Genomic DNA, 12,866 nt, shown 5'->3' with positions numbered 1-12,866 from the left:
TATAACTGCTACTATTTTGTTAAAATATTATTAAAAAGTAAAAGCAAACGATTTTTTCTTTGATAAACATATTTTGTCAATATTATTTCGTTTATTTTTTATATAATAGCTGATGATCAATTGTAAACCTTCTGGAATCTGGCAATGTTTGTAAGATACGCTGTTAAGTTGAAAGAATAAACAAGCCGATGGAATACTAAAATGCTTCAAGTATTATTTTAGTTGTAAGAATTTAAGATGCTCTGCAAGCTATAGTTTGAAGCTTAAGAAAACGGGTAGTTTTCTAGAAAGCATGCAAAGGCCGTCAGGTGGACAATCCTCTTGATATGAAAACCATTACACAATGCATTCAAAAGTGACTAATCATCATTATTATTCGAAAACAATATTTCTAATTAAAGGTTCCAATTTTTTTTTGTCTTTTATGAATGTAGCACTTTATTAAATTTAAATCTGTTTTTCTAAAAGCCATGTTTATTAAAAGGCAACATCTAATACTTTTATGTTGCAAATTTGAAGACTTGATTTGAAGATTCGATTTTTTTTAGCAAAAATTTTAAATAATGATTTTTTGTTAAAACTATAACAGAGAAAACCAAAATGCGTACCAATGTGCGTAAGTAAAGTGTTAGTTTTATGAATTACTCGGCTGCTCTAAAGCCACCATTTATTTTATGACAGTTACAACATTGCTTCAAAATCAATTTTCAGGTATTTAAGAAGGGCCAATTTTCTTTCATCATTATCTGTCATAATTTTCAATTAAAAGCATTAAACAAAGCTTTTAGAAAGTGTCTTGATATAAACTATGGACATTCTAAAGCTCATGTAAAAGAATACGAACTTTAATAAAAAATAAATGGAAGGAGAAGCAATATTAGAATTGACGTGAGAAATCGTATCTTCAATAAATAAATAAATAAAAAACGACGATTCTAACTTAATGGTGTACATTGTTGTAATTGTTTATTAACCCGTTCGTTGCCGTGGTCGATGCTTGTGATACGAATCACTATCTAATAAAATGCTTACTTCTTTACTATCTTTTAATTGAAGTAGGGAAGAGAATATCTAATTAGATAGGTGCGAATCACTGGTGATTCATACGGTAAAGAACGGGATAAAATAAGGATATATAAACTAAACATAGGCATGTTCTACTCATCCGAAGGCTCTCATCCGGTGTAGAATGTGATGCATCACCCAAGAATGTATGATTGCAAAAGTGAAAGTTAAAACCAGCGGGAATGGTCCCCCTAAAACCTTCTCATATACCCTTTAAGAACGCCTTGCACTGCTTTGGTGTACAATAGTTACGTAATATTAACTTTTGGCGTAGACTTGGCATTTTTATTGAATTTTTCATATCGTCCTTGGCAAGTTTGTTTTTGCGATTTGTGGTATCTGAAAATAGAATATATGTTTCAGACACATTTTTCTCAACCGATTGAAATAAATATTTGACATAAAACTGTATTTGTTGTTACAAAACGTGATATATTTAAGCCATTACGTTTTTGAATAATCATATTTAAATGATTCTGAAAATATTGTACCGCGCTTCGGGGTTCGTGTAGATTGAGAGTTGATAAAACAATCTCTAGAAAATCACAAGACGTTTATTCGTAGAAATTTCTAGAAGATGCCGGAAATTACAACAGTTACGAGTCACAATTACGCAGCTCCAATTCAACTAATACAACAAGAAACAGCTTCCAAACACTGAGGTCTCTAATACCTCAGACAGATAACAGCTTCTCAACACTCAAGTCTTCACTCCTCTCTAATGATCTTGGTCAGTGGGGCGGTAGTATTTATACCTGACTTGACGTGAAAATCTAGGACTTTCGCCAAGGTTCTGGAGGGTTCTAGGCTATCTCGCTTAGTAATGGTCCTAGAGTTTAGGTGTTCGAATTTTCCAGAACTATATTTTTCGCCAAGAATCTCGCCCAAAGGTCATCAAGTCGCCAAATCACTGGAAATGCCGTTTTTACGTAAAATACGCCTAAATTGCGCGATTTCCACCACAGAATCTGAATATTTCAGATCTGTCTAAGATGTTTCAAGACGAATACAAATATTTACAGAAATATCTACAAAGTTTGTAACAATATAGATAGACAGACAGTTAATCCTTTTTTGGATTTTGCTCAAAATTTGACAGTTGTCCACATTATATATGTTAAATCTATATACCAAATTTTATCTATCTGAACTCTTAATTTTTTACTTATTGTGTTAATTTTTATTCAGACAGACTTCTTGTGAACGGAGTTTATTTAAAATTTGATAGAGACTGTGAACCAAATTTCATTACTCAAAGCGTCTTTGAGTCATTTTTATCACAGAGAGACGGACGGTCATTTTCAAAAATATGTTTTTCGAACTCGAGGTGATCTAAAACGTTGAGATTCGTTAAAATTTCGAGTTCGAATTTTTAGTCGATTTTACTTTATCTATATTACCTATACGAGAAAGTAAAAAGTTTTAAATGAAAATTTAAAATGAATAATAATTATATTATACATATGAAAATGAATGGGGAGAGATGATGTCATACTCACTTTTATCATTTGGTTGCATGAGGCAAAGTTCGAACAGTTTCATCTCTTCCGAGGAGGACTCTGGGATGTTGCAGAGGGGCAGGAAAGCCTCACCCTCGAAGTCGTCCTTCGTCACCATGTCGTGGTCCATGACACTGAAGCACAGCCCAGCACCCTCACGGTGCAGCAAGTCGACTGGTATCGCACTGGAATAAACAATAAAATCATGTCAGCTTAGTTTAGTTTAGTTTAGTTATATTAACGTCCCGTTTTAAAGCAACAGTAGGGCTATTTTGGGACGGACCTCTCAATTTTGAACTTCGGTCAGATGACGAGGACGATACCTGAACTTTCACAATCCTCTTCACACCACACCAGTGGGAGGACGTTGGGCCTGGGCGTTTAACGTGCACGAGACCCGCTTACACGACGGTTCTTCGGTGGAATCGGGTTTCGAACCTGAAACCCTTTTGTTCCGAAGCCGAGACCTTATTACCAGGTCACCGCGGCCCTTGAAATCATGTCAGCAGTATATTCTCAAGTGATTGTTATAGGTTATCTTCATATGAAAAAAGATGATTGATTTATTTTTAACAGGTCACGCACATTTTCGTTCTTATTCTTCTCTTTATATCAAATGATGCTCAGATATGTAAATGTGGTTCACAAGCGGATGAAAATAGACTAATTATTTATTCAGATTTACATTCAAACAGGTCTTATGATTAAATCGAAGGTAGAACAGGTTGCAAATTTTTAATAATAAACTTTAAAAAAAGAGTATTTATCGTAAATATGTTTTTTGGCTGCTTGTCCTAAATATATAGGTTTATATAGGTTTTTAATAATGCATATAATTTTTTTTTACCTACGACTATATATTGTCATTGTGTATTTGTGTATTCCTTTATTTCTATCGGTTTTGATATTTCATTTGTTTTGCCATGGCAACGAAATCAAAAGCATTCACGTGACCACCGTTGTATTCCGCTGTCTTTAAAGATCTTTTAAAAGTTGTCTAATCAATAAATCTGGTAGCAAAACTTAAATAATACTCAAATACTCACAATTCGAACGCTTCATCGAACAAAGGAAATAAAGTCTTCTTCTGTACGTTGGTACTCTGCTTAACACAGTTAGGAAAAAAGTGCCTGGGCACAAGCTCGATAATTACAAAAGGATCACTGAAACCTGAAAATATAAATGTTAAAACATTAGCTCGAAAGATATCGGAATACAACACATCTCAATTAGGAGAAAATTTATTGTAATTTCGTTTGAAGATATTTTCTTTCTTTCTTTTTTGTTTGAAAGTAAAAGGTTGCCAAGAAACTGTAAATAAATAAAAATGATAATTATAGGTTCAGAAATCATGTGACAACAGAATTTACTATCAAACACAACGAAAAAGTTGCAAAAAGAAAAAGTTTTGGCTCCATTTGTAATTTAAATTAGTACCATTTTTCAAATCTGTAGCTTAAATTTATGGAGTCAGTTAGTTTAAAATGATTTAAGACACTGTGTAGACTACTACATACATTTGTAGTGGTTGTTATATATAAGTTTTATCAATTCACATTCATTTGGACAATGTAGGCATTATAAACGCGCATCATAAAAATAATTAAATCAATTAGGGTCTTTCTTTTCTAATTGGAAGATAAAAATGACTTGCAAAAAATGAAAATGAACAGACTTTAATACATTAGGAAGACTGTTCTAAACTTTTTGAACAACTTTGTCACCATACAAATCGTGTTTTAAATTTCCTATTTAATTGTTCTACTTAACTTTTCTACATTAACTTTGACTTAAATCAAACGTTAATCAATCAAACAAATCTACGTTAACTTTGACTTAACTTTGATTTCGGTGATAATAATACTTTTTTCACAATGGAGGGTTTCTGACTAGACTTTAGAAGGGTGGCAGACAGGTTGAATAGAAATATCATTAATCTAGCTATTATTTAACTTGGCTTATTTCATGTCTGTAAAGATGGAATTTATAATTGATTTTCCATTTATTTTCTAATCTTGTTTTCTTGCACATTTTCATTGACGAAACGCCATCTTGATATTAATAAAACTTTGACTCCAACTTAATGGCGCTATCTGAAATGAAATCCGAGGAAAATAATTTCAATATTCTGTAATGTAATTATAAATTAAAGATGAAATAGCATGAAGCATTTAAAAGAAAAACTACTTTTTTTGTAAACTAAAACAAGTTCGATTTAAATTTTTGTTTTAACATTTATTTAGATTCAATAAGTTTTAAATTTCGTTAAGTTTTGAATTATCAAATTTTTATTATATCTTACAATTTTCTACAGTTTCAGAATTCTCTTTTTAATCGATTAGAGTTTTAACCGATGTTATAGATATTTATTGATATTCTTTAAGATATATTGATTCAAGGCAGCAGTGTTTTCGAATAACAGAATAAAAATATTACGGAAAAGAAAATCAGAACAGATTTTTTTTGTTCGCTGATTATTAACATAATCTCTTTAATATTCGAAAAAAACTTTGTAATAATGGATGATCATTTTAAGCCAGAGCAAATAATTGTAGATAAAAAAAGTTGTTTTAAGTCAGACGATTCCATACGAGATTCATTAAAAGGTTAAAAAAATCTGCGGAAAACTTCAATATTTATGATGTTTATATTTCAGTCTGATTTAACCAAAATCGCAGGTTTATTTTACTTTTATCTATACTTATAATAAAGCTCAATGTGTGTGTGTGTGTGTGTGTGTGTGTGTTGGCGCTCTACAGGCCAGGTCATTTGACATACAGCTATCAAATTTGGTACATGTATACCTTAGAGGTCGGGAATGTGCACCTGGGGTCCCTTTTTTTGAAATTTTAATTATTAATTAAAAACTAACTTTCCCGCCAAAAAAATCTTCCATTTTCCCCACCGCCAACTTTTCCGCCAAAAAAATCTTCCATTTTCTCCACCACCAAATAAGTAAGACTTCAATTTTTTTCCTCCCAACAGTAATGAGGCTAGGGTTAACATTTTTCGGCGGATTATTTCAAACGATTCTGTTTATTTTCTTAATGTTTTATGCATTTAAAATTAAACATTGTTAATTAATCCATGTTTCAGATTCATTCTGAAGTACTTTTGAATTAAAATAACACAGAATAAAGGAAATTAAAAATGTATAATCTGCATAGCGTTACCCCAACTGGCGTAGAAAAAATCACGCATTTGCGTTACCGTAAAAGGCGAAGAAAATTCACGCATGGGCGTTGTGTTCTGATTGTTGGCATGGCAACCATTATCAACGGACGATTGAAATTTTAGGTTAGTTGTATGCTTTTGTAATTAAATTGTATTTATGTTAGTTATATATTTTTTTGTATATGCTTATAGTTTTAAGCACATCGTTTTTTAAGTAGTTTTTTTAAACCTGTTTCCGACCGATTATTTTAAACGATTCGTTTTATTTTCTTAGTGTTTGATGCATTTAAAATTAAACATTGTTAACGAATCGATCCGTTCATGAGGAATCTGAGAAAATTTTGTTGACAAATTCTTGAGATATTACATAAATTAAGAAAGATATTCTTTAGTGCCCATAAAGTTTAAACGCTCAGTGACTCTATTATCAGTAATCATATTATTAAAAAAAATGCTTTGTTTCAGTAAAAAATATTATTATATTAATTGCAGATTAATCATTTACACTTTAATTTAAAGCATAAATTCTACAAGGGGTAACAGAAAATTAGAGAGATACATATCACGTTATGACTGAAGGCCTTTATAATATTATGAGTGAATTATATGACTATCAAAATTTGAAGTTTTAAAATATTTTGCTGAAGAATCTATTAAAGTTGGAATTGCATAAAATATTTAATTATTAAAATTTTAACGAACATTAAGATTGGCAAACCGGCTGGTCGCCAAAGGCGGCTAGTATAATAATAAAGAATTTCCTTTTGTTGAAAAAAATGTAATATAGGATCAAATATTATTTTTCATCAATCTAAATTATGTTATCAGAAAATAAAATCGAAATATAAAATATGGTGTAATATTTTACACGACTGTATAAAAATAATTTATTAAATTTCTTTAATTAGAATTTCGTAAATATTTATTTACCAGAAGGATCCAAAGGAATCAGCTTTTTAGCATTCAAAACTAGAAAAAAAAATGAAATTATTTAATTTTATCAAAACATTGCATAGAATATTATTTGCATTAATTATATTAATTGAATTAATATTGAACATAATGTAATGTTTTAAGTTTTTGGTATATTTTCGTTTAAAATTCTATATCTTTCTTTATGTTTTTAAACTCTTTTTAGTGGAAATTTTGAAATATCAAGATATACATAATTAGCGAATTAAACTTAACAGATGATGATATAAAGCAAAATCTGCCATAACCAGTGACAGTTTGTCAGCTGGTAAATAAGTAGTTCTGAAAATGATATTTAAAAAAATGTTTTTAACGCCGAATGGCTCATTATTTACATTTTACGTCGTAGTTTAAAATTGCTTGCATTTGGAAAGTATTAAATTACTAGGTTTAAATATCCATTTTATACGCTAAGTTATCAATTTCAGTTTTCTTTTAAAGTTAATTCAAGCTATCCGCTTTTAAAATTATCTGTCAAATAATACTTAATCTACAAGATTATTTTATTCTCTAAAATTAGCTTTTTATATACATTACAATTTTGATACCATTTTAGAGCAAATGAATTAAACTTATAATAAAACGAAAATGATAAGGTTCATACCGATAAATAATTTGATAAAATTATCTGCAACTAATGCTGTATTAAATTTATTTAAAACAATGATAATAATGCATAGAGATATATAACAAATGCAAAAGTGAAAATTTAAAGATATAATACAAAATACATTTATTTTTCACTATTAAAAGGCAAATTTTTAACTGAATAAATGATTTATAGAAAGAGAAATTTCGAAAATAGTTGAATCTTATGCAATAGCTAGAAGCAGCACGAATATAAAAGTACTATTATCCAAAATATTTTTTAAACGCAAACAACATTTGGAACAGAGGAAAGCATAATGGAAGACATCGAACAACTGACATTTCTAAATTTCCATTAAAATATGTTTAGGTTAATCAGCTTTGCAGAATATTTTTACTATTTATGTGGTTTTATTATAAGCGTATGAACAAAAAGTTTGAAAGATTCAGAACTATAGTCGAGAAACAATACTCTGAAAACATAGAAAGAATAAAGAATATGATTAAAAATAGATATTTTTATCTAATTTTTGAGAAAATTTAATATATACATTATCAGAGTTTTTGAGAATTCTAATTTAACCAAAAACCAGACCTAAACAGAACTTTGATGTGAAATGAGAGGTTCGTTTATATTATGTGGTTAAAAAAATACTAATAAAGGATTATTTTCTTCTTTTATTTCATAAGATATTTCACACTTTAGCAAGGAAATGTTACCTAAGATGAATAAATATATATATTTTTAAATAATTGCAGGTGTTTTGTAGCTCAGAAGATCCAATGGATGACCCATCATTGATCACATTTGTGTTTAAATTATTATACAACAATATAATTTCGATGAAAGTTTATTAAATATTTAAGCGTTCATAGGAAATATAATTGTATTTAGAAAATAGGGTATCTGCGTGTTGTAATGTGGGAAACGGAACAGGACTTCACGGCGTAAAAAATAGGATAGCTTTATAAATAGTTTATCGTTTTATTAAACAATATATTATTAATAAAGAGAAGTAATGGTAACATTCAGTAAAATAATAATATTGTTACGAATCTGTGATGCGGCTTCCCAGCATAGTTGGTTCCATCATCAGACAGACAGTTTTACAGTCATCTGTATTAGATGGAGTCCGGGTGTCGCGTCGTCAGAGGTCCATGAGCTTGGCGACGAACTTGGCGACCATTTGGCGACTTGGAGACGAATTTGGCACCAAAATAGATTATACCCGAAACATCGAGAATTTTCCCGACCTGTCCAGTAGGAACCGAGATACGCCTCGAACGTTCCTGATCGGTTGAGATTCTTCTAGCCTCGCCTCCTGAGACCTATAAAAGGAGGGCAGCTGCCAGAGTAGAGTAGTCGGAATCGACGGTGAAGAACTGGTCTTCCAGGGATTAGCAGAGCAGCGACGGAGTCCAGCTAGTGCTGAACTAAGCTGTGCGCTACTGTCTGCAGTAGAGTCTTGTTATATGCACGTCTCGGCTGAAGATAATTGTCTTCTCTATGCTGTATATAGTTGTCGTCTTTGTGCTGTCCTGTGTGTCTTCGTGTAAATAAACGTCGTTGTTTCTTTTTCTACTGCCGTCTGCTGATTGAGCGTTCTCCACACCATATAACTTCCACTATCCAAACGAATCCGGAAATTTCATAACAATATATAATAAAACTTATCTGAGAGCTATTATTCTTCAATGGGTTTTATCAGTCTCTTTTTAAAAGACTTAGGCTATAATGTACAAATTTAGTATTAAAAAATACAGATAAAATAATAAAATTAAGAAACCGATATATACAATCATAGTAAAAAACGGAGCTATTAAAGGCAAAAATACATCCAAGTGCGGAAAAAAATTCAAAAGTGACATATTGAACATTTACTTGATTAGCACGGTCAAATTCTAGCAGATATATTTCAAAACCATTTCTTACAATGAATGAAAGCAATACATCAGTTTAGTTATATTAACGTCCCGTTTGAAGCTACACTAGGACTATTTTAGGACGGACCTCGTCATTTTGAACCGCGGTCAGATGACGGGGACGACACCTGAGCTGACACCCCCCTCCCCACACCACACCAGCGGGAGGACGTTTGATCAGGACGGATTTAACGTGCAACAGACCCCTTTACACGACAATTCTTGGGTGGAATCGGGTCTCGAACCTGAAACCCTCCGGTTCCGAAGCCGATGCCGAAACCTTACCACCAGGCCACCGCGGCCCCAAGCAATACATCAGCATATGGTGATAAAATTCTATAATATTAAGAAAACTCAAGAAGTGAGCTCTAGGAATTTCAGGGGGGGGCAATCAACTTCAATCTTCTTTAACAAAATAAATCCCCTTGTATTTGGATGCATTTCTTAAACAGAAAACACAGAATCGGAAAATGTTCTATTCCACATACCTATATTGATAGATGATAATCTGCAGATGCAAGTTTCAGTTATATGCTAATTACTGAATCAAGGATTTCGCTTTATGGTGAACTTTTAGAACTATCAGATGGACTATTAAAATAATCATTTGATGGCTGATAGCTTAGAGTTAATAAAAATGGAGCGTTGCACGATAGAACAACGTGTTTTCATTGTTGAATAATATTTCAAAAATCTTGAAAGTCAAGCGGCCACAGTTCGAAAATGTGAGAATTGGCCCCCTAGATCGTGTGATTTAACACCATTGGATTTCTTTTTATGGGGTTATTTGAAGTCAAATGTCTATGCCAACAAGCTTACAAGTACGCGTGCATTGAAGAAATTCAAAGCTGCATCAACGAAATTTAACCATATTTGTGCAAAATAGTCGTGGAAAATTTCTACAAAAGAGTGCACATGTGCCATCAAAGCCGTAGAAACCATTTACCCTATGTGTTATTCCATACATAACTTTCCTGTGTCCTTTACTATTCGATAAAAAATACAAATTCAGGGGAAAAAATGTGTTTTTATTTAATTCAAAGGTACACTTCTAGGGACGGGTACCATTTGGCGATTTTACGCCAAATTTTTCTCGCCAAGCCCCGCGGACGCTGTAATATTCAGAATTTTATTTCTCAATATTATGACTATTTTCAAGAGACGCTGGTGACTTTATCTTTAAAGTTTGGCGCCAAATTTGGTGGTACCCGTCCCTAGGATTTAGCCAATTCAAATCTTGCGTTAACACGTTGTTCTATCGTGTAACGTTTTATTCTTAATAACCCTCAACTATCAGCTGTCAAATGGTTTTTTTAATAGGGTTGCCAGCACTTTACTGCACATATAGATAGCAAATTCTAATTTTGTGTTAATTTTGGGACACCTTTTATTATCTTACGGTATATTCTAAAATTATTATTTATATCAGTTTAATGTTGTAATTTATAATGCATTCTGTTTATTCAATTAAAGGTTTCACTATAAAGCAGATTCTTAGCATTAATAGATAAATGTCTTCTCATCATAATAATCAACATCATATTCAAATTATTTACCCTCCAAAATTCATATTTGATTTCAAACATCAAAATGACTTCAAATTTCAATTAAAAAAAAATATTTTATGTAATTAGGGAATGATTGGACGAGAAACAGACAGATCGAAACAGATGTGAAGTGATACTTATCTAATAGGCATAATTTTGATACTTACTATATATGAATAGACTTTCGGTTGCTGAGTTATACGAAGCTTTCACTGTCAAAACACCATAAGTGGATTCCATTAATTTTTGCTAAAAAAATTATTAAATAAAATGACAATCAAATACCCTTGTATCTCTAGAATCACAAATAAATATTATTATGAAACTTACTTGTTCTTCAAACTTTTCAAGAGTATAAAGCTCAATTAGATGTCGTGTTTCGGATTTTTGTAACTTCAACATGTGAAATAGATCCTGTGGGGGAAAAACAATTTAGGAATGAATTTGCCTATATAAAAACATTCCTATTCTGTTATTAATGATGGAGTTTTCCCCGAATACATTTCAGTTTGTTTACCAGTTTATAATTAATTAGTTATATTTCCTTGAATAAAAAATATAAAATTTTTATCGTATCAGAATTTTAAAAGTTTTTAAATCATATTGAGAATGGTTCTGAGAGTTTCTATTAAGATTAATCAAAATCAAAAGAACATAAAATGGCCGTACGCTACCCTATATGGTTCAGCTTTAACTGGTAGTAAACAACAGATTTAATTTTTCTAGCTCAAAAATTAGGTAGGAGATACTTGCAAGACACTGGAAAAAATCATTTACAAAACTTTATAGAGTATTTCTGATTTAGTATACGAAAAGATACATTTGAATACAATATTAGTAAGAACAAAACGTGTAAATTAACATTTGTTTGGTCACAATTTCCAACATTCTTATGCCAAAATAGAATTAGAAATAAAATAGAACAATTAGTTGTCAGCAGATACTTTTAATTTCGGTGTTCTAAATAGTCTGAACCGCTGATAGCGTTTATTTTTCAAAAGATGATCTTTCCACCTGCCTTTGCGAGTTATTATGTCACGTGTTCGTCTCGAAGACCACGACCAAACAAATGCTCGTTTTACACTTTTTATTCTCGGCATTATTGTGCTCAAAGTATTTTTTCGTACTAAATCGAAAATGCTCAACAACTTTGCATTTGACTTTTTTTCTGTATTTTGTATAATTTTCTAGATAGGAATTCAAACTCTATTATTTGTCTTCAGATAACATTATAATATATCGTATCAAGTATCGCATGATTATTTTTCTATACCTAGACTCTAAAATTTCGGCAATAACTGTCGCCATTTTCCAGTTAATATAAAGTAGAAGGATTTTAACAAACATCTTGAATATTTTTTTCATTATCATGTTAAGATTTTTTATAGGTATAATTGAAAAGCATAAATTTAAAATTCTTTATTCCTTGATTCTATTTAGATTGCAGTGGTTCTTAACTGGAAGATTCTTTTATGATGGTAATTGTATATTTCTTATTTATGAGGTAAAAAATTTTCTAATTTGAGAATTCTGATCCTAATTAATCAATCTACGACCCAATCTACTATCTGTATTTGTAAACGAACATGATAAAAAATTCCACATGTAAAGTCTTCCATATAAGAGATTATTTACCTGATAAGGTGTATTTTGAATACGTTCTAGAGAAAGGCCTTTTCCACTGTCATGGAAGAAATCCACGAGAATTTTTAAAGACGAATACAAGCGATCGAAGAATGTCAGACGCTCTTTCTGTAAACGTAGAGAAAATTTTAAAAAAAATTAAAATAAAATTATATACGATAAAATTTTTACGAATATCATATTTCATGGTTATAAAAATTGCGAGTAATTTTTTTGTATCGAGAAGATTCAAAAAGTTCCGAAAGTTTAAGTGTATCAAAACAATCATTTTGACGCGGGAATATATAGACGAAAACATCATCCATGATTGCTAGAGACCTTCAGTTCAAATAAAGTAAGGAATTTCAGCTATCTTTGTTTCAATTGAAGATAAAAGTAGAGTTGAGTTGTATATTAGTCCTAAAATAATAGAAATGAGTTTAGTGCAACCACTTTCTAAAGCTTTTAAATTGCT

At 30.9% G+C, this 12,866-nt stretch overlaps 1 protein-coding gene across 1 annotated transcript in view; it reads right to left on the bottom strand.

Moving 5' to 3' along the window:
• The window catches only part of LOC129975792 (BAI1-associated protein 3-like), a 73,621-nt gene that overhangs the window by 5,439 nt on the left and 55,316 nt on the right, over window positions 1–12,866 (bottom strand). Inside the window, exons 24-29 of the mRNA XM_056089012.1 lie at window positions 12,404–12,520; window positions 11,099–11,182; window positions 10,936–11,017; window positions 6,669–6,707; window positions 3,611–3,734; window positions 2,565–2,749 (exon numbers count right to left, since the gene is read on the bottom strand). Coding sequence (XP_055944987.1) covers window positions 2,565–2,749; window positions 3,611–3,734; window positions 6,669–6,707; window positions 10,936–11,017; window positions 11,099–11,182; window positions 12,404–12,520 — 631 coding nt within the window. The remainder of the gene's footprint in view (window positions 1–2,564; window positions 2,750–3,610; window positions 3,735–6,668; window positions 6,708–10,935; window positions 11,018–11,098; window positions 11,183–12,403; window positions 12,521–12,866) is intronic.

This window comes from Argiope bruennichi, chromosome 7 (assembly GCF_947563725.1).
Source record: "Argiope bruennichi chromosome 7, qqArgBrue1.1, whole genome shotgun sequence".
In the NCBI taxonomy this organism is placed as follows: Eukaryota; Metazoa; Arthropoda; class Arachnida; order Araneae; family Araneidae; genus Argiope; species Argiope bruennichi.
Note: the sequence above shows the minus strand (reverse complement) of the source record. Positions and strands in the feature narration are given on the sequence as shown.